Raw genomic sequence first — 22,648 nt, forward strand, 5'->3', positions numbered from 1 at the left:
GTCGGGACTGGCGCAAAGATGGTCGCGTCGGGCGAGGCGAGGGCGACGAGAACGTGAGGTACCCGTCGCCGACGGGGAGCGTGACCGTGTGCTCGCGCTCGCGCTCCTTGCCCTTGACCGACGAGCTCGACGACGGGTGCCGTGACTTGCTCGGCGAAGGCCGAGCGGCAGCCCGTCGTCCCTCGCCAGCCGTCTCGCCGCCCTCGCCCGCTCGCGCCGTCTCCTTGAACAGCTGGAGGCTGACGCTCGCCTTCCTGCCTCCACCGCCCGGCGGTCCCATCGCGGACGCCAGAGCGCTCGACGGGCCCACTTGGGACGGGTGCCGGTGCAGCGACGTGAGGGTGCTGTCGCGGGTCGAGCGCGACGAGACGGGCGGGCGGTCGAAGATCGAGCTGCCGAAAGACGATGCCGCGGCCGAGGACGTAGGCGAGGCGGCTCGTGGCGAACGTGTTCGTGGCGAGGGAGGTTCAGGGTGTGCAGGAGGGGTCGCGTGGACGAGGGCGAGGTCGGAAAGGGCTCGGGAGAGGGCGGCGGGGGAGGGGGTACTGCTCGACGACGAGGGCACTGGCGGCGCCGAGGCCGTGTGAGGCTCGTTGTTGGCCATCTTGTCGACGACCTGCAAGGGAGGGAAAGGCGCGCACGAGGCGTGCGGCCGCTCAGGTCAGCGGTCCGGCCTCGAGATCAGGGCGACGGTGTGGGCCGTATCGCGACTCGCCGCACCGCCGGTGGTGCGTGCAAGGTGCCCTCGAACCCATTCCCGCTGCACTGTCCCTCCGTACAGCGGCCCCGCTGCTGTAGCGAAGCGCCAACGCGCCCGCCGTCGAACGAGGCGGTGACGGCCGCCACTAAGCCCGGCTTGTGCACGGCTCGAGGCGCACTTCGAGGGCGCAGGGGGGAGAATGACACGCCAGGGAGAGGGTGCGCACCTTGTCCTGCCCTCAATGGCCGTGTTGGACGTTGTGGCTCGCGTCGGCCGGGTGCTTGGCGAGGGCGAGTCGAGCGAGCTCGCTCGGGACGAGCCGTGTGCGCGGGTGCGCCGAGGGTTGCTCTGGCGACAGTGCTGTGCTTGAAGTGGGTCGCTCCGTGCAGCGGGTGCAGGGCGAAGGGTGGTGGACTCGGACAAGCCACCCTTCCCCTCCTCTCCTCTTGACCTCGCCTTCGCGCTGCTACACACCGCTCGAGTCGCGCTTTCCTCGCGTCCAGAGCTTGCAGCAGGCTCTCATGAGCAGCTGATCGAGTTTCACGCTGCCCGGTGCTGCGTGGGCTGCAGCGCAGACCCGCTTCTCCTCCTCGCCCTGTGGACCCGCCTCGTCCAGCAGTTCGCCGCTCGAGCGCAGAGTGCCACGTGCTTCAGCGTCTTTGGCGGTCGACGCGATGCCGCTAGCGGTCGCCGCAGGGCGGGACGGGCTTGCCTCTCGCTGCCTTTCGACACGCCCACGTTCGCCTGCACGTTCCGGCTCGTCGTCGACCCTCACACGCCGAGCCTTGCCCTCGCGCGGCTCGCGCATCGTCGCTCGAGGACGCGCTTGCCGTCGATCAAGCTGTTCGGCCGAGCGGCGCTGCAGGCGAGGGTCATCGTCCCCGCCTCGTCCTCTTGCGCGTCGGCGCCCTCCTGCTTGCGCATTCTCCTCTTTGCTGCTCGTTGCTCGACGTGCGCCTATGCGCTCTACGACCAGCGCAACGCTCGACCTCTGCACGAGCAGAGGAGAGCCAGCGCCGGCCTCGAGCGGCGCGAGCGCTCGCGCCTGTCCGCTCGTCCACGTCCTGCTCTCGTCGAGCACGATCGAGCGCACGCCGGATCTCTCGAGCTTTCCTCGCTATGACGACAAGCGAGAGACACTTTGGCCGGAGGAACGCCGCATCGTTGCAGAGCTGCACAAGGAGGACCCCAATCTGCTCGATCGGCTCGCTCATCCTCGACTCGCGCTTTGACCGCCGGCGGACCGGCCCTCGTCGCGCACAGTCAGTCCCGCGAGACCTCGATCGCGACGCTGAGTGCGTGTGAGCAACGGCAGAGAGGCATGCGGCTCGAGACGAGGCGGCCGGACGGGCGCAGCGAGCTGACGTGGTCGAGCTGTTGGGCGCGGCGGGCGCACGTGGCAGGCGCCGGGCGGTCGGTCGCCGATTAGGAACGAGAGCATCGAGGTCGACGTGGATCAAGGGAGCGCCTGCTGGCCTCGTACGGGCGACGGCGGGAGGGCGCGCTCGGGGTGCGTGAGGCGCCAGTCGAGCTTGCCGTCCTTGAGCTCCTGGATCTCCGAGTACATGATGCTGCGGTAGACAAGCAGGTGTCAGTACGTCGCCGCGTGCATACGTATCGAGGGCGGCAGCCCGCTTGCGCGTGCCGCACGCCCAACGGAAGAAAGGGGAAGCGGACGACGCACCGGAACTGGTCTTGGCACGCCTCCATGGCCTGATACAGCTCGTGCACGCGGTCCATGTAGTACTTGTGCGCGATCTTGCGCACCTCGGGAGCTGTTTCGGCGGGCGGCGAGAGAGGGTGAGCCGGTTGGAGAGAGGGAGGGGTGGGGGAGAAGAGGAGGACGGACACTGAGGCGGGAAGGCGGTCGCGCTGTGTGAAGGAAGGTGTGAGTGCGGGCATGAGGAGTAGATGGAGAAGGTGGGCGCACGGTTCGACGCCGACGTGCTGGAGGAGGACGCCGAAAGTCCTCGCGAGATGCTGCGGCGGGTCGAGGAGGAGAGAGTGAGCGCCTCCTCGGCTGGATGGGGCTCAGGGGGCAGCTCTCGAGCGCACCTGAGCCGTGAACCACTCGTCTGTCCTCGCCTTGAGCAGGGCGTGTCCCCTCAGCAGCCGCCCGACCGCCTCCCAGTCGTCCGAGCCCTTCTCGAACACGGCCTGCGCGAGGAGGACGCGCTCGTGCGTCGTCGTCTGGTCGAGAAGGTGCGACTCGTCGGGCGACATGGCCAGCGCGGGCGTGCTCGACGTCATGGGTGAGAGGCGTCGTGAGGAGGCGGGGGGAGGGAGGGACGGCGATGAGGGCAAAGGCGGCCTCGGGCGGGCGTGCTCTTGGGCGCGGGCTGCTGCAAGGTGCTGCTGCGCGGTCTGGTCGGGTCGTCGCGCTCGACAGAGGGTTCGCCGCGAGGTGAGGGGGCCGAAGCGAGCGAATTGCTGGCCGCATGGATCCGACGGCGGCGGCGGCGGCGCTCGCTATCTTTTTGCGGGTCGTACCTGCTCGTCTCGCGGAGCACACTCTCGAGGAGGCGAGGCGCAACTCTGCCTGGCTCTCCGCCCTCGACAGGTGCACGACGAACCCCGCCTTTCTTTGCAGACGGGACAGAGGGACGGGGCAGGCAGTAAAGTAGGACGCGAGACAAAGACGAGGAAGGGAGCATCGTGTGAGGAGGGGGACTGAACAAGGCGGGCGTGTGGGGCGGCGAGAGGTGGTCGAGCGGGAGGTGGGTGGACGGAGGAGGTGCGAGAGTACGGTGGCGAGGGGAGGGCGCACCGAGCCCTCGCTCGTCGAGGAGGACGTGGCTCGACGTTTAGCACTGCGAGACGACGTGTGTCAGTCGCTGCTCCTGGCTTTCGACGAGAACGCGAGGGCCGCAGGACGCGGACCTCGGCGCTCGCGGCTCGAGAGGCGCAACTGCGAGAGGACTCACGCCGGGGGTCTCGGCAGCGCGCGTGTTGAGGATTAGTGCGACGATGAGGCCGTACAGTCCGAGGACCTCGGCGAAAATGAGGATGCTGCAGGTCGGGCGAGGGCGACGAAGGTCAGTCACGGCCTGCGGGCGGGATAGACGACTCGAGAAGGGACGAGGCGACGCACAGGACCTGTAGAGAGTACGGACACCGTCAATGACCGTCACTTTGGAGGTAAAGAGGCGAGAGAGGGACGCACCATGCCAACGAAGACACGACCCTGCTGAGCGACACCCCGGACACCGGCGTCGCCGACGATGCCGATGGCAAAGCCTGCGCTCAGGCCGGCGAGACCGACCGAGAGGCCGGCGCCGAGCTGGATGAAGCCCGAGTAGAGCGCCATGGGCGACTCGAGGCCGCCCGAGATGAGGACCGAGACGACGAGGCCGTAGATCTGCGTAGGGGGCGCGCACGGTGGATGAGCGCTGCCCTCGACCCGACTCGGCGAGAGAAGGAGTGGGACGCACGGCAATGATACCAGCCATGACGACGGGGATGATGCACTTCATCATGAGGTCGGGCCGGAGGACACCCATGGCGGCGATACCGACGCCCGACTTGGCCGTGCCGTACGACGCACCGAGGCCTGTCGCGGTCGCGAGAGCGCGGCAGACGAGGCGAGACGGGGTCGAGGTGAACAAGGGCGCGAGCGCGAGGGGAGGGTCGAGAGGGGGCGAGGGGCGAGCGAGGAGAGGCGAGGGGGACGAGCGGGTAGGGGAGAGACACGAGGCTGGTCAGTAGCGGCTCTGTGAGGAGAGGAAGGGTGGCGTGGACGCACAGGTGAAGACGATGGCGGCCGTGCAGCCCCTGCGAACGAGCGAGCACCACCAGGTGGGCGAGTCAGTTCCCCCCTCTCGCGCAGGCGACGCGGCGGTGCTGCAGGGCTGCGAGTGCTCACATGGCGCCAAAGAAGGGGGCATAGATCTGTTCGGGCGAGCGGCGAGGGCGAGATCGGAGAGACGGGGAGAGGGAGGGGGGAGGGGCGGAGGAGGGGTCAGCGCTCGGCTCGTCGACCTCGAGAGGGGATGGGGCAGGGGTGAGAGTGGGCGCACCGGGCAGTGCTCGGCAAAGGTGCTGCGTGCATCGTCCCAGCGGGTGCGGGAGGGGCGGGGCGAGGGGACGAGGGTGCGTCAGTGTCAGGGTGGCCCGCAGGCGGCGGCGACAGGCCCTCGACAAGCTGCGGTGCCACGGTGGGCACCACGCTAGACTCGAGGCAGAGAGGAAGGGCAGGCGCACACGTCGCTCATGGTGACAGTGGTCGAGGGGATGAGGGTTCGAGGTGGGGAGCGACGAGGCAGCAGCACCAGCGACGACGAGGCGCCGACGCTCTCCCTTTCAACGCCCGGCGTCTCTCGCTAATCGCCCTTCCTATAACTCTCGGGTGAGCCTTGCGCAACCTCGACTTGTATTCCACTGCGACCGCCCCCTCGCGTCCTACTCAAGACGAACCCTCGCACTGCTCAGACCCTGCGTCCGCTCGAGCGCACCATCAGTAACGACCTCGAGGAGGAGGACGAGAGAGGGAAGAGAGAGCAAGAGAGAGAAAGAGGGCGACGCACCGCACCAGCCTCGCCGTCTTGCCGCAGCCGAGCGCCAACCAGTCGCCTCCGCCGCCCCACGCGACCGCGTTGACCTCGCTCGGCGCCGTGTAGGCCAGCGTCGGCGAGCTGAACACCTTGGGCTGCTGCGGGACCGACCGGGACGGAGGTTGAGGCGGTTGCGCGTGCGACAGGTCCCACAGGAGCAGGTTGGCGTCGTCGCCTGCGAGCAAGAGGCACGGTCAGGGCCGTCGCTTCAAGGTACTCGACAGAGGCAGTGACAGAGAACGAGGAAGAGCCGACGCACCGACAGTCGCGAGCCACCCAGGCCCGCTCGTCTCGCCGCCCTGCCCGGCCCCGACCCCTCCTCCCCACGCGAGCCCGTTGACCGCCGCCCGGTGGCCGCGCACCTCGAACGCCGGCGCGCCCGGGTTGCGCGTGTCGAGGATCTGCACGTCGGCGCTGTCGGCGTGCACGACGGCGACGTAGGTCGGGCTCGTCGGCGAAAACGCGAGCCGGAGCAGCGGCGCCGGCGTCGTGCTCGGCGGCGGGCTCGTCGCGCTCGCGCCTCCTCCTGCTGCACCGTTGCCGCCGCCACCGCCGCCGCTGCTGCTGCCGCCCGACTGCGACGCCGGGCCCGCCTCGTACAGGATCGTCGAGTGCTCGAGCGAGCGCAGGTCGAACATGCGCACGCTCCCGTCGGCGCCGACCGACGCAAAGATGTCGCGCGACGCCGGCGACCATGCGACGTCGTACACCTCGCGGTCGTGCGCGATGAGCTGCGTCACGGGGACGCCCGTCGAGATGTCCCACACGGTGCACGTCTGCGAGTCGGGCGCTCGAGAGGGTCAGTCGCTGCTGAGGATCTCGAGGAGGGACGAGACAGGACGAGAGGGACGCACAGTGTCTATGGACGACGTGACGATCTTGGTCGGCTCGAGCTCCGACCACGAGAAGCCCGTCAACGGCGCCGAGAAGTCGGCCTTGGCCTGCAGGATCCCAGTCTCGACCGTCAGTACTCGCCGCATGAACGACACGGTGCCGGGGAGAGAGAGAAGTGACGCACATTCTGCAGCGTTGCCCGGCTGACGAGCTTGCTCCTGCTGTGCGCCTGCCCCTGACCGACGAACCCACCGCCTTGCCGCGCCGCCGACCCGTCGTCCTGCTCGCCGACCAAGTCCCACAGCCGCAGGCACTCGGTGCTCGTCGCGAGCACCTCGCGCTCGGTCCCGTCGCCCTGCGCCGACGCCAACGAGCTCGACAGGCGCGCGGGCGCAAACCGGACAGCGCTCGGCGGGTACAGGAGCGCGGCGCGCGCGATCGGGCTCAGGGCCGACCCGCCGGCGGGGACACGCTGTCGGGTCGAGCGCGAGCGGTACGCCGTCTCGGATTCGGAGTCGGACGCGTCGTCGAGGTCGGCGACGGCGGGAGAGGGGGCGGCGACCGTGAAGTTGTTGCCGCCCTGCTGATGCTGGGGAGGTGCGCCGTTGATGCCGCCGTTGGCCGCGGTAGATGAAGACGACGAGGTCGAGGTCGAGGAAGGGGCGCGCGCCTCGGAGTAGGACCCGACTGCGAGCTTGAGGGACGAGGCGGACGAGGTCGAGAGGGGCGAGATCGAGAGGGCGAACGTCTGGCAGTCCGAATGGTAGTCGAGGATGGTCGGTGCCCTGCGCAGGAGTGTATCGCTCGAGCGTGTCAGTCCTCGGACGTCGTCGCGGGCCGAGTACAGCTCGGAGCGATGACAGCACCCACCCCGCGCGCGAGCGAGGCAGGGCGGCCTCGACGACGGCTTGGGGGACTGTGACAGGGGACGCACATGGTGACTGGTAGTCCTGTGAGAGCTGCTGTGCTCTCGCTCGAGCTGTGTCGCGAGCTTGACGCCGCGGTCCTCGTGGTCGAGCGAGGTGGGGGAGCTTGACGCGCAGGTGCGGGCGAGGACGCGTGTGGCGAGCGCAGGTGGGCCTGACGGGGTCGAGAGCGAATAGATCTCGCAGCTGTGCCGGCGACTGAGGCAGCTAGGCGAGGTACGAGCAGAGGACCGACGCTCACGCCGCCGTCCGCTCGTCTGCGCCGAGGAGAGCTGCGAATCCGGCTGGCTCGCCCTCTCTGTGCTCGGGCCAGGAGAGTCACGTCAAAGTGCTTGCAAAGAACAACTCAAGCAGGCGCGCTTCTACTGGCGCCCTCCCTCAGAACATCTCCCGCACGGTCCCGCCTCGACCACGACGAGCTGGCGCAGCGCTCACCACTTGTGCTTGCCCGACGCCGTCGGCGCGACGAACGCCTCGCGCGACGGGATGAGCGGCTCGTCGATCTCGTACAGCTCGATGGCCTCCTGCGAGTGCGCGCGGCATCAAGGTCAGTCTCCTTCCCGCGAGCGCGGCCGCACAGAGAAGAGAGACGAGGGACGCACCCGCCACACGTCCTGGGTGAGCTCGAGAACGACCTGGTTCTTGGGCGCGACGGGCTGACCGGCAGCTGCGACCGCCTCGGGGTCGACGCAGACTGTGGGCGACGAGAGAGGGAATGTCAGGTCTGCGCGACGACGGCGAGGCAGAGAAAGGCGGTGCGCACAGGCAATCGTGTCGCCGGCGTACTCGCTGTCCGGGTCGTCGTCGACCTCGATGGCCGCCTTCTGCTCGCGGACGAGGAACGAGAAGTAGAAGCAGTTCTCGACCGTCTGCAGGCAGGGGAATGGACTGTCAGTCACTGCTGCCTGACAACTGGCTGCAGCCACACTGCTCCTGCTGAGGCTGGGCGAGCGCGGCAGAAAGAGGGAGGGCAGCGAGAGACGCACCTGGCTGAACGAGTGCGGGTTGACAACGAACTTGAGGTACGGGATGCCGGTCGCGGCCGCCACGGCCGACAGGTGCTTGCCAATCTGCTCGACGTGACGCACGCGCAAGAGTCAGTGAGGCCGCCCGACAAGGCGAGGGAGGAGAGCGCGAGGACGCACCTTGGCGACGACCTTGCCCGTCTCGTTCTCGTTCTTGGCGACGTCCTCGGCCTGGAGCTGCGCGCGACGAACACCACCGTGCAGGATCAGTACGGCACAAGAGCGCAGAAACGATCCAGAGGCAGGAGAAGGCGGGCGCACCTCCTCAGGCCGCATGCGGTCCGCCTCGTCGACCTTGTTCTTGGCCCTCTGCGTGCGCGCCTTCTTCTCCTTGATCTCGAGCTGCAGCGGGCCGTACCTGCGTCGCCGAGAGCACCGTGAGCACACGAGGACGGTTGTGGAGAGCGACGCGGGAGAGAGAGAGAGAGGGCGACGCACATGAAGTCGAGCGGCGCCGGACGCTTGCTCTCGCCGGCGAGGACCTGCCCGGCACGCCCCCACAGGAGCGCAACGTCGTCGTCCTCCTGGCTGTCCTCGAGCTCGTCCTCGTCGCTCGCGGCCCTCCTCCCCCTCGCGCGACCGCCGCCGCCCGTCGTCCGGTCGCGCCTCCTCGCGCGGTCGCTCCTCGCCGCCTCGCCGCCGAGGAAGCGCCTGAGGCGCGCGAGGAACTCGTCCGTGTCGAACGCGTCGGCGTCAATCTTGAGCTGGCGCGCCTTGAGCGCACCGGCCTCGGACGTGGCCATGAGGACGCGCGAGTCGAGGACGGCCTCGGACGGGTTCTGCACGTGCGAGAAGAGCGAGTTGGCCGAGGAGACCTGGTGTGTGAGGGCGTCGACCGTCGTGTTCTGCAGGTCGCCACGGGCGTCTGTCGGGGCATCGAGGGTCAGGGCGTCTGGCGGCGAGAGAAGGGGGAAGAGAGGGAGAGAGAGCGAGACTCACCGTCGACCTGGAGCTGCAGCGAGCGGTACTTGCTCCTCAGCCTCCTGCGCCGCTCAATCTTCTTCTCCTCCCTGCGCGTCCGCTCCTCCGGGCTCAAGTCCTCGTCGTCGTCGTCCTCGTCGTCGTCGTCCGCCAGCTCCTCGCCGCTCATCTCGCCCGCGCCGTGCGCCTCCTGCGTGTGCGCGTCCTCGCCCTGCGTGGGTGCAGCACCGCCCTGGTCCTCCGCCTCGTCGCCCTCGAGCGCGCGGCCCTTGCCCTTGTCCTTGTCCTTGTTGCGGCGGCGAGACGCGTCCGAACCGGCGAGCGTTGAGGACGACATGCGGTTCTCCTTGTTGGCGGCGGTCGGGCTCGTGCTGGTGGTGGGTGCTGCTGGCATGCGCTCGTGTGCGGTACACGGGCGAGGAGCTGGAGGGGGCTTGTGGTGGGGAGATGAGGAGCGACGCGCTCGGTCGCGTCGTCAACTTTGGCGACCACGAGCACAGCTTTCCTTGCCTCGCAGGACAGTCAGAGTGCAATGCGACTGTGTTACAAGTCTATCAAGGGCGCGACCAAAAATCTAGGTGCCGCGAGAGGACCGCTCGGCCGCCTTCCACTGTTCGAGGCACGAGAACCGCCAGTCCTTGTCTGCGGGCTAGCATGCGTCAATGCCTTACATGGCCAACAAAGCGCGTCACTCCCCTCGACGAGGAGAGCGCCGCGCAGAGAGAGCGAGAGAGGTGGACGGACCCATGTCGAGCGTCTCCTGCCCCTTCTTCCTCCCCTGCAGCTCGCCCTCCCTCGGGCACTCGCACTCGCACCCGACGACGCCGTCCCCTTTGTCGCCGTCGAGCCGTAGCCCGACTCGGGAAGTCGACCGCGCCGGGCAGTGGAAGAACCAGTCGTGCTGGTACCCGAGGTCCTCGAAGCTGCGAGAGGGCGTCGAGGACGAGGGTGGCGGACGATCAGGGAGGCTTCGACGGCAAGAGAGAGCGGCGATAGAGGAAGAGAAAGAGGACGCACTAGTGCACCTGGTCGATCGAGGCGAGGGCGCCGAGCGCGAGAGCTCGCACGGGCGCATCGCCCCACTGCGGGCGCGAGGTCGTGCCCCAAGAGTCAGTTGCCGTCGCAAGGTGGTTGCGAGAAGGAGAGGAGGGAAAGCGAGGACGCACACGCTCGGTGTAGAACCCGCCGTCGTCGTCGAGCGCGCGAAAGAAGTCCTGGTACGCCTCGGAGCGGAAGAAGCGCAGGTCGCCGATCTGCGAGGGTGCGAGCGAGTCAGGGGCTTCGCTCGAGTGCGCGGGAGAGAGAGAAGGGAGGGACGCACCTCCATGTTGGTCCAGAAGTGGCAGCCCGAGAACTGCTCGTCGCCGTCCTCGCCTCGCCGAGTCAGGAACCGCCACAGGGCGCCTTCAGGTTCGAGCCCGCGCCGTTCGAGGTACCGTTTGACGGCGCTGAAAAGGCTCGGGACCGTGTTGAGGTTCTCGACGACCGTCATGACGAAGCCGTACACCTTGTTGTGCAGCGCGAGGAGGCGGAACGGGTCGTAGGTGACGGTGCAGAAGAAGCGCACTGCGAGACGGGCGGCGAGTCAGTGCGTGCCGCTTGAAGAAGAGGGGAGAGAGAGAGGGACGCACCGCCCGGCTCGAGGCGCCAGAACCAGTCGTAGTCGTCGAGGAGGTCGTGGCGGACCCAGAGGCCGGCGTACCAGCGACACATGTGGTGGTACGCCTCCCTGCCGGCGTACTGGACGCCGCGATGCTCCTGCTCGGCGGAGCCGCGGCGGACGGCGTCCGGGTCGAGGTGCGGCGGGATGCGCCAGTGCTCGTCGGCGACGACGCCCCACCGTGTGTGCGCTCCCTCGGGCAGCGCGCGCTCGACCTCGCCGCGGAACGCGCCCGAGAGTGCTCCCTCGTCTGGCGACGCGAGGAACACGTACGGGTACCGGAAGCGGCTGTTGAAGCGCTGCTCAAAGTTGGCGAGGGTCGGGACGAGGTCGGCGAGGTCGCGCTCGCGGACGAGGACAACGATGGCAGCCTTCTCGCGCGGCTCAAGTGTCGTGTGACGAGTGTCGGCACAGCCGCTGACGGGTCGCAGGCGGGTCGGGAGGGTGAGGTCGGCTGGGCGAGGACGAGAGGGTTGGGCGAGGGAGGTCCAGGCGACGAGGACGAGGGCGAGAGCGGCGAGGAGGGGTGCGAGGCGGGTCGTTGGGCGTGGTCGGTGCACAGAGGTGGCTGGCGGTTTTGTGCGAGTGGTCGAGCTGGCGCGGAGGGGGAGCATGCGCCTCGAGGGCGATGAGGCGATGAGGCGGTGCTGGTGGGGGAGCGAGACGGTGAGCGGGCCGCTGTACTCACGAGGGACGCGCGCCGTTGCGCTGCGCATGCACCACAGAGAGGACTGAGCGGCTCACCTGGGCGGACAGTGCGGCGGCAGCGGCCGAGACGGGAGGAAGCTCCGCGGAGGGAGATGAGGAGGCGAGGGGAAGCGGCGGCCGCGTGAGCCCGGTGTGGCTCGGTGTGGGTGGCTGCAGCAGAGTGGGTCCTCGGTGTACGAGTCTCTGGCGGACAGGAGACGCAGACGAACGGGGTGCGAGCAGCCGCGCCTCGTCGGACTCTCCGCTCGGCACGGCTTGCTCTCCGCGTCCCACGCTTGCTCAAGCTGCGCAATGTGAGCTCCGACAAGCTCTCTCTCCCTCCTTCACACGCCTCGAGCCACCCGCGCCAGCGCCCGATCCGCCATGGCCCTCCAACGCCTCCAGCTCACCCTCTCGCACCTCTCGCCCTCGCTCGCCAACCCCGCCAGGACTCGAACCGACCTCGCCGACAGCACCCAGAAGGAGCTCGCCTACACCGTCTTCTGCGGCTCAAGCCCGGGCAACGATCCCGTTTATGCCGAGGCCGCAGACTCTGTCGGCCGAGCCTTTGCTCGTGCAGGCGTCACCCTCATCTAGTGCGTCCCGCTCCCTCCACGGTGCTCGCCTCCAAGCGCATGACTGACCTCGCCCCAACGCACGCAGCGGAGGAGGGACGGCGGGCGTCATGGGCCAGGTCTCGTCCCGCACGCTCGACCACGGCGGCAGGGTCCACGGCATCATCCCCTCGGCGGTGCGTCTCGCTTTCCTTCCTTCACTCCTCCAAATGCTCCTTGGGGACCCTCTCAGGAGCGCGCCGTCCTTGAGGAACCCCTCCCTGACGCCCTTGCCTTGCGTCCCTCCCCCTTGTCGCACCTCCCCTACCCGCCCGCAGTTCCTCGCCAACGAGGCGCCAGACCGAGGCCCGCTCCGACCAAACGAGGAGGAGACCATCGTCGACAGCATGCACCAGCGCAAAAAGCTCAGTGCGTCGCCTCGTCCTCCCTGGGCGCGTGCGCTCGCTCGAGCGAGCGCTCGCCGTCCTCGTACAGACCGCTGGCGGGCGCTTACCTCGCTATCCGTTCCTGCAGTGGCAGACCTGAGCGAGGGCTTCATCGGCCTGCCCGGCGGCTACGGCACCCTCGAGGAGGTGCGTCCTTCTCTCCCTCTCTCACTTCGCCCTCTCGTGCCTGAGGAGCACCGCCCTAACCTCCCTTCTCCCTCGTGCAGGTTGCCGAGATGACGACGTGGTCCCAGATCGGCGTGCACCTCAAGCGTGCGTCCTCGCTCTCGCTCTTTCCGCCGCCTCGCGAACGAGCGCGCACTGACCTTCTCAAACCGACGCCGGTCGCCTTTCGCAGCCGTCGTCCTCCTCAACGTCAACGGCTTCTACTCGTCCCTGCGCGAGTTCATCAACAAGTGCGCCTCGCTCTCTCTCTCCCTCTCTTCCTGCCTCGAGAAAGAGCCGCACCCTGACGCCCGCTCGGACCCTCCTTCCCTCCCGCCCCTCTCTCCTCGCGCAGCGCCATCTCGTCGGGCTTCATCTCCGAGTCGAACCGCGCCTTCCTCGTCTTTGTCGACGGGCCATCGACGGCCAACCCGCTCCCGTCGTCGTTCGACTGGGGCGAGGCCGCGCTCGAGGCGATCCGGCGGTGGAAGGCCATGGGCAGCGGCGGCGCGACGCCGTACAGCTTCGAGTGGACAAAGGAGCAGAAGCAGGGGACCGAGGTGCTGTAGCTAGCGAGCTGGTGGGGATCCGGCGTCGTTTTCCTTCTTCTCGCTCTCGTTGCATTGTGTCGTTCTCGAGCCCGGCTGGGCCGGTTCTCTCTCTCTCTCCCTCGTCGCACACACAGAGAGAGACAGAGAGCGCACGAATCGACTGCACGGCAAGAGACCCGCACCTTGCAAAAAGGCGCGCTAAGCAAGCTCTCTCAGCTCGAACGTCTCCTCGCCCTCGAGGTCAAACTCGTCGCGCGCCTCGTCGAGCGTCATGGTGCCCTGCAGGCGCTCGCCGTCAAACTCGACGACGACCTTGGCCTGGCGCGCCGGCGGGATCGCAAACTTGCGGCAAAAGGCGCGCACGAGCTGCGTGATCGTCGTCGACGGCTTGACGGCGAGCGACAGCGACTCGGTGCGCGAGCCGCGCAGCGTGAGCGGGAACAGGCCGGCGGGGACGGCCGTGCTGGGGGACGAGGTGGCGGCTGTGGCGGTGGCGGTGGCGGCGGCAGGCGTGGGAGGGTCGCTGCTGGCGGCGGCCCGAGCGCCGGGCGCCGGAAGGAGCTCCTCGTCGTCGTCGTCGTCCTCGAGGTCGAGCACGACCGGTCCCGGCCCGCTCTTGCCCTTGGCCGCCCCTCCCCGCCCCTCTCGCTCGGCCTGCGCCCCCTCCCGCACCCCCGCCCGCAGACGCTCTAGCGCCGCCTCCTCGACCTCGTCCTCGTGCGCCTTGCGCTTGGCCTCGGCCTCGACGCGCGCCGCCTCGCGCACCTTGGCCCACACGTCGCGGGTGTAGGCGCGCATCTCGGGCTCGCCGCTGGCGCGCAAGCCGAGCGAGGCCGCCGTGCCGTACTCGTACAGCTGCGTCTGCTTGGTCGTCGAGGCCGAGCCCGAGGCGGACGAGGTGGCCGAGACGAGGGTCTGGGACGAGGTCGAGGTCGAGATAGAGGTGGAGGAGGGGCGCAGGTGCGTGATGACGAGGTCGGCTCGAGGGATGCCGCGCCGCTGCGACAGCTCGTAGAAGAGCGACTCGAAAGGCTCGTGCTGCGGGCCGAGGAGTGCGCGCAGTCAGTACCCGTCGCAGAGAGCGAGAAAGAGAGACAGGGAGAGGAGCAAGAGGGACGCACGAGCCCCATCTCGATCACCTCCTCGCGCTCGTACGCCTGCTTGGCCACCTCGGGCGCCTGCCTCGTCGGGTCGAACACCATCCTCAGCCGCACCGTCACCTTGTCGCCGTCGTCCCCTGCCGCCGCTGCCCCGCCGCTCGGCCCTGCCCTCGCACTTGTTCCTCCTCCCGCTCCCGCGCCCGCTCGGCCGCTCGGGCCGCCCGGGCTCGCCGACGCCGCCTTGACCGGCGACGAGAACGCCGTCGCGCCTGCGCCGCCGCGAGTCCTCGACGTCGCCTTGCGCGAGGCCGCAGCGTCGCGTCGCGCAGCGGCGAGCGACTTGCGGATGGCGGCGAGCGTCGCGTCGATCGGCACATCGTCGTCGTCGTCGTCGTCGTCGCTGCCGAGCGCGATCATCGTAGCCGCGTTGCCGTCCGACGAGGTCGAAGAGAGCGAGATGTGCGACGCGCGCTGGGGCGACGAGCTGAGGAGGGCGTGCGGGTTCGGGAGTGCGCGGCGAGGGGAGCGGTAGGGCGAGGCCGAGGGGGATGGGCCTGTCGAGTGACGGTCGGGTCTGCACGAGGAAGAGGTGTGTCAGTACGCCGTCGAAGAGCTAGAGAGGGGAGGAGCTGCGGCGCACAGTACGAGCGCTTCTGGGCGGCTTGAGGGTCTACGGGGCGAGCGCAACGGCGGCAGTTTCGTCGGCGATGAGGTCGGCGCCACGCTCTTAAGCTTGCTGCCGTGCATGAGGGCGAGCTCGAGGCTGTCGTCCGTGTCGTCGTGGGCGTCGCCGTCGTCGTCGCCCATCTTGAACAACCCGCCCTCGTCCACCGCCTTCTCCTTGCCCTTGCCCTTGCCCTGCGACCCACCTCGTCCACCTGCGTCCTCGTCCTTCTCTGCCTCGCTCCCGCTCTCGCCGAGCTTCTTGCGCTTGCGGTTGCGCCCGCCGCCCTGCGCCGCCCGCTTGCGGTCGGCGCCGCTCACCGTCGAGCCCTGCATCGCCCAGGCCGGCAGCTTGAGGGCCTTGGTGAGCTTGGTCGAGCGGTCATCGTCTGAGCCGGACGAGAGGGCGATGGCGCGGCGGCGAGGCGACGAGTCGCTGTCGGACGAGGAAGAGGACGACAGGTCGAGGGTCGGCGGGCGTTGACGTTTGACTGCGGGACGCACACAGGCGAGTCAGCGAGGCCCTCGAGAGCCTTGACGAGACACGACCGAGGCAGAGGACAGCGCTGCGCACCTGGACTGGTCGGCCTCGGCGTCGCCGACCCGCTGCTCGCCCTGCTCTGCGCCGTCCCGGCTCCTGCCGCCGTCGAGCTGCCCGCCCTCGCCGCGGCCGGCACGCGCATCTTGGGCTTGGTGCGGCGCGCGCCGAAGAAGTCGTCGGCCTCGTCGGACGAGTACGAGACCTTGGGCGGTGGGGCGGCGCGAGGAGGAGGTGCGGGTGCGGCCGAGGTGCGGTCGGCCGGGGTGCGGGACCGGCGCGGGACGGGTTGTGGGCGAGCGGCGAGGGACGCAGAGCGGGCTGGAGCGGGTCTCGGGGCGGCTGCTGAGCCGAGAGCGGGCGCGCTCGAGGAAGGGTTGAGGGCGGGCGAGGTCGAGGCGGTGGTCGCGTCGTGAGGCGGTCGGGCGGGTGCGGGAGGAAGGGGCGGCAGCGGTGGGAGCTGCATGAAGGACGTGGACGCGAACGGCGCTGGCCCTGGTGCTCCTGGGCGCTTCATCGGTGGGGCGAGGTCGTCGTCCGAGTCGTCGACGCCGCGGCGCCTGGACGGGGCCGGCTGGCCCTGGAACGCGTCGAGAGGACCTGGCAGGCCCGTGGTGCCCGTGCCCGAGCCCGACCTGGCCATGGGCGCGGCTGCTGCTGCGATCTCGTCCGGGCCGCGGGGAGCGCGTCTGGCCCTCCCCGAGCGGCGCACCTCGGGCGACGATGACGGCTGGCGCGGCTTCGAGACGACCTCGAGCTCGCTGGAGGAGCTCATGACGCGTCGCGAGCGAGTCGAGGGGCGAGGAGGCGAGGTCGGAAGAAGAGGGAGAGCGAGCCGGCCGCAGAGAGAGTTGGACGAGACGGCGGCTCGCTCACGTTCTCTCGCAGGCTATTTCGCTTTCGACGAAGGCGCAGCTCTCACTGACGACGACGCCCATGAAGTGCGAGGGAAACGTGCGCGTGACATTCGCCGCCTCGAACCCCTCGTCCTCCTCGAGCCGCCCTCGACGTCGCCCGCCCCTCACCGACTGTAGCTGAACGTCTCGAACTCGAAAGCCTCCGTCCCACTTGTGCGAGTGCCGCGCAGGAAGCGCGCGGACAGGTCCCTGAAGTCGAACCGCAGCACATTGGTCGTGCGAAGAAAACCGAGGAGGGCCGAGAAGGGAGGGTGGTGCAGGGCGAACGTTGCAGGCGACAGGGCGATGCAGTCGGCGAAGAACGAATGCCGGGCGCCAGGTGAGGACGGGTAGTTGGTCTGTAGGCGTAGCGTGGCGAGGGATCGGAAGTGGGCGAGGAAGGAGGCGAAGACGGGGAGAACCTCCTGCGGAAGCTCAACGTCAGTACACGCACTGCTCGTGAAGGAGCAGTAAAAGGCGAGCGCACTGTGTCGAACAGGGATCTGTCTCCAACCCGGAGGTCGAGGTTGACGACGCTCGGAAGCGACTGATTGCCACGGGCGAGGACAGGCGGGCAGCGCCCCACGAACAGCTCGACCGATCGAGGCGTGGCAAGTCGTAGAACCTGGAACATGAACTCGTAGTTCCGAGTACGAGCCGACTCGTCCTCGGCGGCGAAGGCCGAGTCCAGCAGCAGCTCGAAGCGTTCGAGAGGGACCGAGCCCGGTCGAGCGACCTGCCAAAAAACCATCCGTGTCAGCTCGAATGAGGACGACGGACTGAAGGAAGGGGGTGGGCGAGGTAGGGGACGCACCGCTTCGAGCGCCGGCAAGACGGACGCGCCGTCCTCGAACGGGCGGCCACCGTGGCCGTGAAGGCGGAGGACCTTTAACGACGACCAGGGTATCGCACAGCCCTCGAGAAGGTGATCACACAGGTCGAGCTCGTCGAGGTTGTTGCCCTTACCGTCGGCGAGGAGGAGCTTGTGCTCGCGCAAGATCGACAGGCGGCGGATCGAGGTCGTGCGCAGGTCGAAGGACGGGTCGCCGAGCGAGAACGGGGCGTCCAGCGACAGGCTACGGAGCGACTTGACCTCTGGGAGGGCGCGTAGCACGCGCTCGGGTAGGACATCGCCGACGTCGAGTGCGTCGCCGACGTTCAGCGACTCGAGGGCGGGACAGGCGACGAGTAGGTTGCTGAGGAGGATAGGGGCGTCGACCCTGCCGACGTCGAGGCTCTTGATGTGGCTGTAGAACGGCGACAATGTTGCCAACCTGCCGAAGAACTGGTCGACGAGCTCGAGTGCCGTGGGCGAGGGCGCGTCGAACCATGAACTGGAGGGGGCGACGACGCACTCGAGGGCCAGAGGACGGGCGAGTCGATAGATGCGTCGGCTGACCGTGAAGAGCCCCACGACACGGCCGCGACGGTAGCTCGCCGAGTAGATGCAGTCCCTCAAGATGCTCGACAGGAGCTCGTCGGGGAGGTCGAAGAGGGCCGTCGCTGCGCAGGTGCAGGCAAGGGGCAGAGTCAGTCGAGGCTACTGCATCATGCAGAAACTGAGCTCGACGCACTTGGCGAGGCGTTGACGGAGCTGTGAGAGCTCATCAGGCTGACGGACTCGAGGAGGTCCACAGGGATGACGACTGGACGTGAGGCTTGCGCGACTGGCTCAGGTTGTGAAGATGACGCTTGCGATTCTGTACGACAGGGCGGAACCTGCTCAGCGGGAGAGCGAGGTGTGCGAGAGTGCGAAGGAGCGACAGTCGCCGAGCCGCGACGAAGAGCGAGCCTCTCTGGCGAGCACGGCCCAAGATGCGATACGGGGATGCTGCGCTGCAACCGAGACCGATATAGAGTGACAAGGAGCGTGTAGCTCGAGATAGTAGTGCAAGGGCAAGAGGGCCCGACCGCCTCCTCCCTCACCACCTCCCGCCCGCGCCGGCCGGGCCCTCCTCGTCAGAGCTCATGCCGACCATTGGGCCCAGCGAGCTGCTCCTCAGCCTCCTCCTGACGCCCGACCCGCCGAGCGGCATGAGCGGCGGCGCGCCCTCGCCGCCGCTCGTCCAATCCGACTCGCCCTCGCCGTCCTCCGTCTCGCCCTCGCCGCCGCGGTGCAGGTACCGCCCGTCGCCGATGCCGCCACCTCGACGGCGCATGCCGCCGTCGCTCCCACTCGCGCTGCCGCTCCCGCCGCCGCCGAGAGGCGGCGCGCTCGCGCCCCGGCCCGCCGCACCTCGCAGCCCGAGCCGCTCGAGGATGGCCCGGCGCCGCTTCTTGGCCGCCGCGCTGTTGTCGTCGACGCGCACGCTGTCGAGGCCCTCGTCGTCGCCGTACTCGTCGTCGTCGAGCTCGGTGTCGCCCGAGCCGGACCCAGAGCGGTCGGGCTGCGCTTGGCCGCGAGGGGCCGGGCTCGCCGTCCTTGCGCGAGCCGGGCTCGCGACGCGAGGCTCGCGCGGGATGAGGAGGTGGTCGCCCGACGAGTTGTGGCGCGTGAGCGGAGGAGGGGCGAGAGAGGCCGAGCCGTTGCCGTTCGAGGACGAGGACGAGGTGAGGCGGGCACGCGCTTCTTGCCGGCCTAGGTCGACTTGGCGCTCGATCTTGAGGCGGTTCTCGATCATCTTGATCTGTGCGACGACGTCGAGGGTCAGGTGTGCGCTCGGGCGAGAAAGAGGGAGGGTCGACAGGGACGCACCTTGGGCCAAGTGACGCGCTGCCCGACCCGGATCATGCGAGCGAGCTCGTCGCGGTCGGGGTCGGTGAGAAGGCGGAACCAGTCCGAGACTGCGCACCACGCCGCACGTGTCATCAGTCACGTCCCGTACCGTGCGAGAGGAGAGAGAGGGAGGAGAGGACGGTGGACGCACAGCGGCTCTTGGGCCAGATCGTGACGCTGCCCTCGAACTTCTGCAAGAACACGCCGCTCCAGTTCTGCCCGGCCAGCTCGGGCATGAGCTCGAGGTCGCGGATGACCTGCGGGCGCGAGACGAGAGCTAGTCAGTGCTCGTCGCCCTTTCCTTCGAGCGAGGACGAGGTCGACGTCGACGGCGAGGAGGGGCAGAGAGCGGGACGCACCCTGAACCACTTGACGAGCTCGATCTTGCAGTAGCCCTCGGCGGCGGCGAGGAGGAAGCCGCCGCGCCACCCTCGACCCTGACGGTGCGAGACGGGTCGGCCGGGCGAGCCGCGAGGCGCAAAGTGGAACAGGTGGATGTGCGCTGCGGGACGTCGCTCGAGAGAGTCAGTTCGGCGTCGACTAGGCGGAAGGAAGGAGGAGAACCGAGAGCGAGAGGAAGGAAGGGGAAAAGAAGGAAAGGAGAGAAGGAGGACGAGGGACGCACGGTTGACCTGCGACACGATCGAGAAGTTGACGTTGTACAGCATGTGCAGGGCCTCTGTGTGCATCGAGTTGTCAGATCCGTCGCTCCTGCTAGACGAGGGCGAAAGAGAGAAGGAGAGAGAGGGAGAGCGAGTGGCGGACGCACGCAGCGGAATGTCGACCCGGAGCGAGCCGTCCTTGTGCTTGCCCTGGAACTCCCACGGGTGCAGTTTGCCGTCCTTGTCCTTTGTGAGGAGCACGACCGGGTTGAGGATGCCGGGGACGGCGGCCGACGCGATGACTGCTCGGGGCGACGAGGTCAGAGTCGAGAATCGTCGAGGCGAGTCGAGGCAAGAGGGGAAGATGCATCGGGAGGAGGGGGAGAGAGGGAAGGAGGCAGGGAAAGGGAAGAGAGAGAGAAAGAGGGGAGCGCACCGGCCGTGTAGATGACGCAGTCTGGCGCCGAGAGGTAGTTGAGGAGCTTGGTCGGGCTGTGCGTGTCGCTCGGGATGACGCTCACGTTGAGGATGCGGCCGGTGCGCTCAAACGCCTCGCGGAACGTCATGCTCCCGAGCGTGAAGAAGCTCGCCTTGCGCGCCCACTCGACCGTGTCGAACCGGGCGCCCGTGCGCCACGCCCGCGCGGCCCACACCGTGATGCGCTCCTCGCACGCCGTGATGCGGTCGGCGAGCTCGGGCACGAGGAGCTCGCGCAGCTCGGCGTCGGTGCGCGTGCAGCACAGGGCCGCGACGATGGCGCCGCCCGACGTGCCCGTCACGACGCGCGGCAGGCGGTCCTCGTCGAGCAGGGCCCGGATGACGCCAAAGTGGTAGTACGACATCGAGGCGCCGCCCGACAGGCACAGGGCGCTCGCGCCGAGGTTCTTGGCCGCCGAGCGGAAAAAGTCGGCCTTCTCGTCGGGTGGAAGTTGGTCGTCGGACGCGCCTCGGACAAACTCGAGCGACCGTGCGACTGCGGGCGACGACGAGACAGTGTCAGAGTCCGTCGTCTCGACGACATTCGGCGCGTCGAGGGAAGGGAGGAGGCGGAGAGAGGGACCGAGCGGCGACTTACCCTCGTCGAGGTACTCCTGCACGAGCTCCTTGGTGCCAAAGTACGACTCGCTGTACAGGTGGAACGACTCGACGCCGGCAAAGTTGTTGCGCACGCACGCGTGCAGGACGGCGCACACGCCCTCGGCGTCGCCTTGCTCGCGCAGGGAGCGCAGGGCGCGCAGGACGCGGCGCACGAGCGGCGCGTCGTAGTAGGCGTTCGGGGCCGACGCCTTCCAGTGGTTGAGGCCGAGGAGGGCATCGAGGGCGAGGGCGCGCGTCTTCCACTGCGTGTGCATGGAACCTCTCGAGTCAGTGCTCGCTCGCGCCGGTGGCGAGAGACGGCGAGACGTGGGCGAGCTCTGGACGCACCTCGTCGTACGTTGTCGCGTTCCGGAGCGCAAGTCGAAGCCGTCCTCGCTCGCCTCGCCCTGTAGACAGACGGCGAGTCAGGCAAAGGTAGAGAGAGACAGGAGAGGGAGCGGGACGCACAGCCGGCAAAGAACTCGATGACGTTGACCATCTGGCGGATGGCGAGGTAGGAGAGAAACTCGAAGATGATGATGACGAAGATGAGGAGCTGCAGGGGCATGAGAGGAGGCGTCAGAGGGGTCCTGGGCGAGGAAGAGAGGACGAGGGCGACGGACGAGGAGCGGCCAGCGCGAGATGTGGTACGCCCAGCCCTCGCGGACGACGTCCTTGCGCTTGCGCGGGTTCTTGCTGCGCTTGCGCTCCTTGACCGGGGCCCAGTCGCTCGCGGCGACAATCTTCTCGGGCTGGTCCTGGTCGGCGCCCGGGTTGGGCTCGTCCGAGAGGGCCTGTGGCGGGATGGGGCGAGGCAGGTCAGTACGGCGCGTCGTGAGCGCGCACAAGGGGGGCTTGTACGAGGCAGGGCGGGGCTGCAGTGCCGCGACAAGGGAAGGGAGGGGGAGGGGGAGCGAGAGGGGAGGGGAGGGGACGAGGCGCACCTGCTGGAAGGCGCGCATGTCGTCCTCGTTGACCCAGTCCCAGGCAAAGTCGACAGCATGTTGGTCCCACTCTCGACGGAGCTTGTCGGCGAGGTCTGGCGCGTGTCGAGTTCGGCGAGATGAGCGGCGAGAGAGGTGGGGAGGGCGGTCTTGCTGGTGGTCCTGGTCCGGGGCTGACGGTGGCCGTGCAAGGTCTGCGTCCATGGTAACGGCTGGTCGGCACAGCCGCGTGGTCGAGTGGGAGAGAACAGCGAACCGGCGACGACGACGACGCCGGGTTCCTCTCTTGGCTCTCTTGCTCTCTCGCTCTCTCCATACGAGCTGCTGCACAGTGCTGCACCCTGCTCAAGCTCGCTCACATTCCACCCCTCGACCCGACTCAGCAGCACTCGCCCTCGTCCCTCGCGACCTCGCAACACAATATCGCCCACCTGCACCGCTCGAACGTCAGTACCAGGCCGACCCGCGACAGAGCGAGACGACACGCACAGCCCGGCACAGCACCCGTACCCGCCCCTCCGTCTCCTCGCCGCCGCCATGTACCGCCGCTCCTCCAGCTCGAGCGCCCCGACCGGCCGCTGCGCGCACACCCCTCGCCGTCCGCCGTCAGCTCGCGCTCCTGCTCGACTCGGCGACTGCGACCAGATCGAGGTGGACGTGGACGCACGCTGTGCGCCTGCGCGACGAGCATCTCGGTCCGCGTCGCCGGGTACCACGCCCGCTCGCGCTCGAGGCTGCTCCGGGGCGCGTGGAGGTGGTGGTGGTGGTGGTGGTGCCCGAGGTGCGAGGGCGCATAGCCCGTTGTGCCGGTATAGGCGAGCGACGGGCGGTGGATCGACGGGTCTGCGCGCGGGCGAGACGGGGGACATCGTGCGAGGTGGGTCAGCGCGGCGCTGGCGAGCGGGCGAGGGAGCGCGAGGACGTACACGAGGCGGAGGGGGCGTAGTAGGCCATGACGGGCTTGCTGTCGAGGTCGGCGGTGTGTGGGAGCGGCAGGGCGAGGAGGAACGGGGCGAGGACGACCGCGACGCGAGCGAGATGTCCCGCTCGAGCGCCGCGGATCTCGCTCGGACGGCGCAGATGTCGCGAGCGA

General features: G+C 68.8%; 9 protein-coding genes across 9 annotated transcripts; 1 reads left to right on the top strand and 8 right to left on the bottom strand.

Annotated features, from left to right (window-relative positions):
- Positions 1-8: 8 nt before the first annotated feature.
- On the bottom strand, positions 9-618 carry RHOBADRAFT_55822 (uncharacterized protein; the record flags this gene model as incomplete). Its single annotated transcript, XM_018418032.1, has 1 exon — positions 9-618. A coding segment is annotated over one exon (609 nt), but the record flags the coding sequence as incomplete, so codon positions are not given.
- Positions 619-2,156: 1,538 nt separating this feature from the next.
- RHOBADRAFT_46794 (uncharacterized protein) lies at positions 2,157-2,950 on the bottom strand (the record flags this gene model as incomplete). The annotated part of the gene is made up of 5 exons (XM_018414856.1): positions 2,157-2,271; positions 2,385-2,475; positions 2,550-2,572; positions 2,631-2,680; positions 2,756-2,950. 5 exons carry the CDS (start codon positions 2,948-2,950, stop codon positions 2,157-2,159), a joined length of 474 nt encoding a protein of 157 aa, XP_018268391.1.
- A 554-nt stretch (positions 2,951-3,504) lies between these two features.
- On the bottom strand, positions 3,505-4,588 carry RHOBADRAFT_18276 (uncharacterized protein; the record flags this gene model as incomplete). The annotated part of the gene is made up of 5 exons (XM_018412419.1): positions 3,505-3,709; positions 3,832-4,058; positions 4,132-4,250; positions 4,443-4,471; positions 4,563-4,588. Coding segments are annotated over 5 exons (606 nt in total), but the record flags the coding sequence as incomplete, so codon positions are not given.
- A 460-nt stretch (positions 4,589-5,048) lies between these two features.
- RHOBADRAFT_48913 (uncharacterized protein) lies at positions 5,049-7,068 on the bottom strand. The gene is made up of 7 exons (XM_018415204.1): positions 7,019-7,068; positions 6,269-6,869; positions 6,105-6,191; positions 5,822-6,026; positions 5,510-5,779; positions 5,229-5,425; positions 5,049-5,150 (listed from the first exon to the last, which is right to left on the bottom strand). Coding segments are annotated over exons 1-7 (1,410 nt in total). The 5' UTR covers positions 7,021-7,068; the 3' UTR covers positions 5,049-5,102.
- Positions 7,069-7,810: 742 nt separating this feature from the next.
- On the bottom strand, positions 7,811-8,895 carry RHOBADRAFT_8310 (uncharacterized protein; the record flags this gene model as incomplete). The annotated part of the gene is made up of 5 exons (XM_018419217.1): positions 7,811-7,879; positions 7,997-8,071; positions 8,126-8,212; positions 8,297-8,393; positions 8,474-8,895. Coding segments are annotated over 5 exons (750 nt in total), but the record flags the coding sequence as incomplete, so codon positions are not given.
- A 584-nt stretch (positions 8,896-9,479) lies between these two features.
- On the bottom strand, positions 9,480-11,332 carry RHOBADRAFT_55825 (glycosyltransferase family 15 protein; the record flags this gene model as incomplete). Its single annotated transcript, XM_018418033.1, has 7 exons — positions 9,480-9,598; positions 9,701-9,879; positions 9,974-10,038; positions 10,123-10,209; positions 10,278-10,522; positions 10,588-11,070; positions 11,305-11,332. 7 exons carry the CDS (start codon positions 11,330-11,332, stop codon positions 9,531-9,533), a joined length of 1,155 nt encoding a protein of 384 aa, XP_018268395.1. The 3' UTR covers positions 9,480-9,530.
- A 355-nt stretch (positions 11,333-11,687) lies between these two features.
- On the top strand, positions 11,688-13,037 carry RHOBADRAFT_46797 (uncharacterized protein; the record flags this gene model as incomplete). Its single annotated transcript, XM_018414857.1, has 7 exons — positions 11,688-11,899; positions 11,967-12,054; positions 12,196-12,286; positions 12,392-12,450; positions 12,531-12,576; positions 12,662-12,719; positions 12,824-13,037. 7 exons carry the CDS (start codon positions 11,688-11,690, stop codon positions 13,035-13,037), a joined length of 768 nt encoding a protein of 255 aa, XP_018268396.1.
- A 180-nt stretch (positions 13,038-13,217) lies between these two features.
- Positions 13,218-16,095, bottom strand: RHOBADRAFT_55827 (uncharacterized protein; the record flags this gene model as incomplete). The annotated part of the gene is made up of 4 exons (XM_018418034.1): positions 13,218-14,057; positions 14,141-14,693; positions 14,760-15,273; positions 15,357-16,095. The coding sequence occupies 4 exons, from the start codon at positions 16,093-16,095 to the stop codon at positions 13,218-13,220; spliced, it is 2,646 nt and encodes an 881-aa protein (XP_018268397.1).
- Positions 16,096-16,263: 168 nt separating this feature from the next.
- On the bottom strand, positions 16,264-22,509 carry RHOBADRAFT_55828 (uncharacterized protein; the record flags this gene model as incomplete). Its single annotated transcript, XM_018418035.1, has 19 exons — positions 16,264-16,641; positions 16,704-16,952; positions 17,031-17,719; positions 17,838-17,935; positions 18,146-18,843; positions 18,912-19,000; positions 19,084-19,189; positions 19,292-19,434; positions 19,558-19,611; positions 19,702-19,836; positions 19,971-20,507; positions 20,610-20,874; positions 20,960-21,018; positions 21,080-21,167; positions 21,235-21,405; positions 21,556-21,650; positions 21,734-21,749; positions 22,223-22,398; positions 22,482-22,509. The coding sequence occupies 19 exons, from the start codon at positions 22,507-22,509 to the stop codon at positions 16,342-16,344; spliced, it is 3,996 nt and encodes a 1,331-aa protein (XP_018268398.1). The 3' UTR covers positions 16,264-16,341.
- Positions 22,510-22,648: the final 139 nt, after the last annotated feature.

This window comes from Rhodotorula graminis (assembly GCF_001329695.1).
Source record: "Rhodotorula graminis WP1 unplaced genomic scaffold RHOBAscaffold_15, whole genome shotgun sequence".
Classification (NCBI taxonomy): domain Eukaryota; kingdom Fungi; phylum Basidiomycota; class Microbotryomycetes; order Sporidiobolales; family Sporidiobolaceae; genus Rhodotorula; species Rhodotorula graminis.

Coding starts and splice junctions, on each gene's coding strand:
- RHOBADRAFT_48913 (XM_018415204.1), bottom strand. Junction 6,027..6,104: donor TCACGTCGTCCATAGACACT/GTGCGTCCCTCT, acceptor CCCGACTCGCAG/ACGTGCACCGTGTGGGACAT. Junction 5,151..5,228: donor GCGGCAAGACGGCGAGGCTG/GTGCGGTGCGTC, acceptor CGTTACTGATGG/TGCGCTCGAGCGGACGCAGG.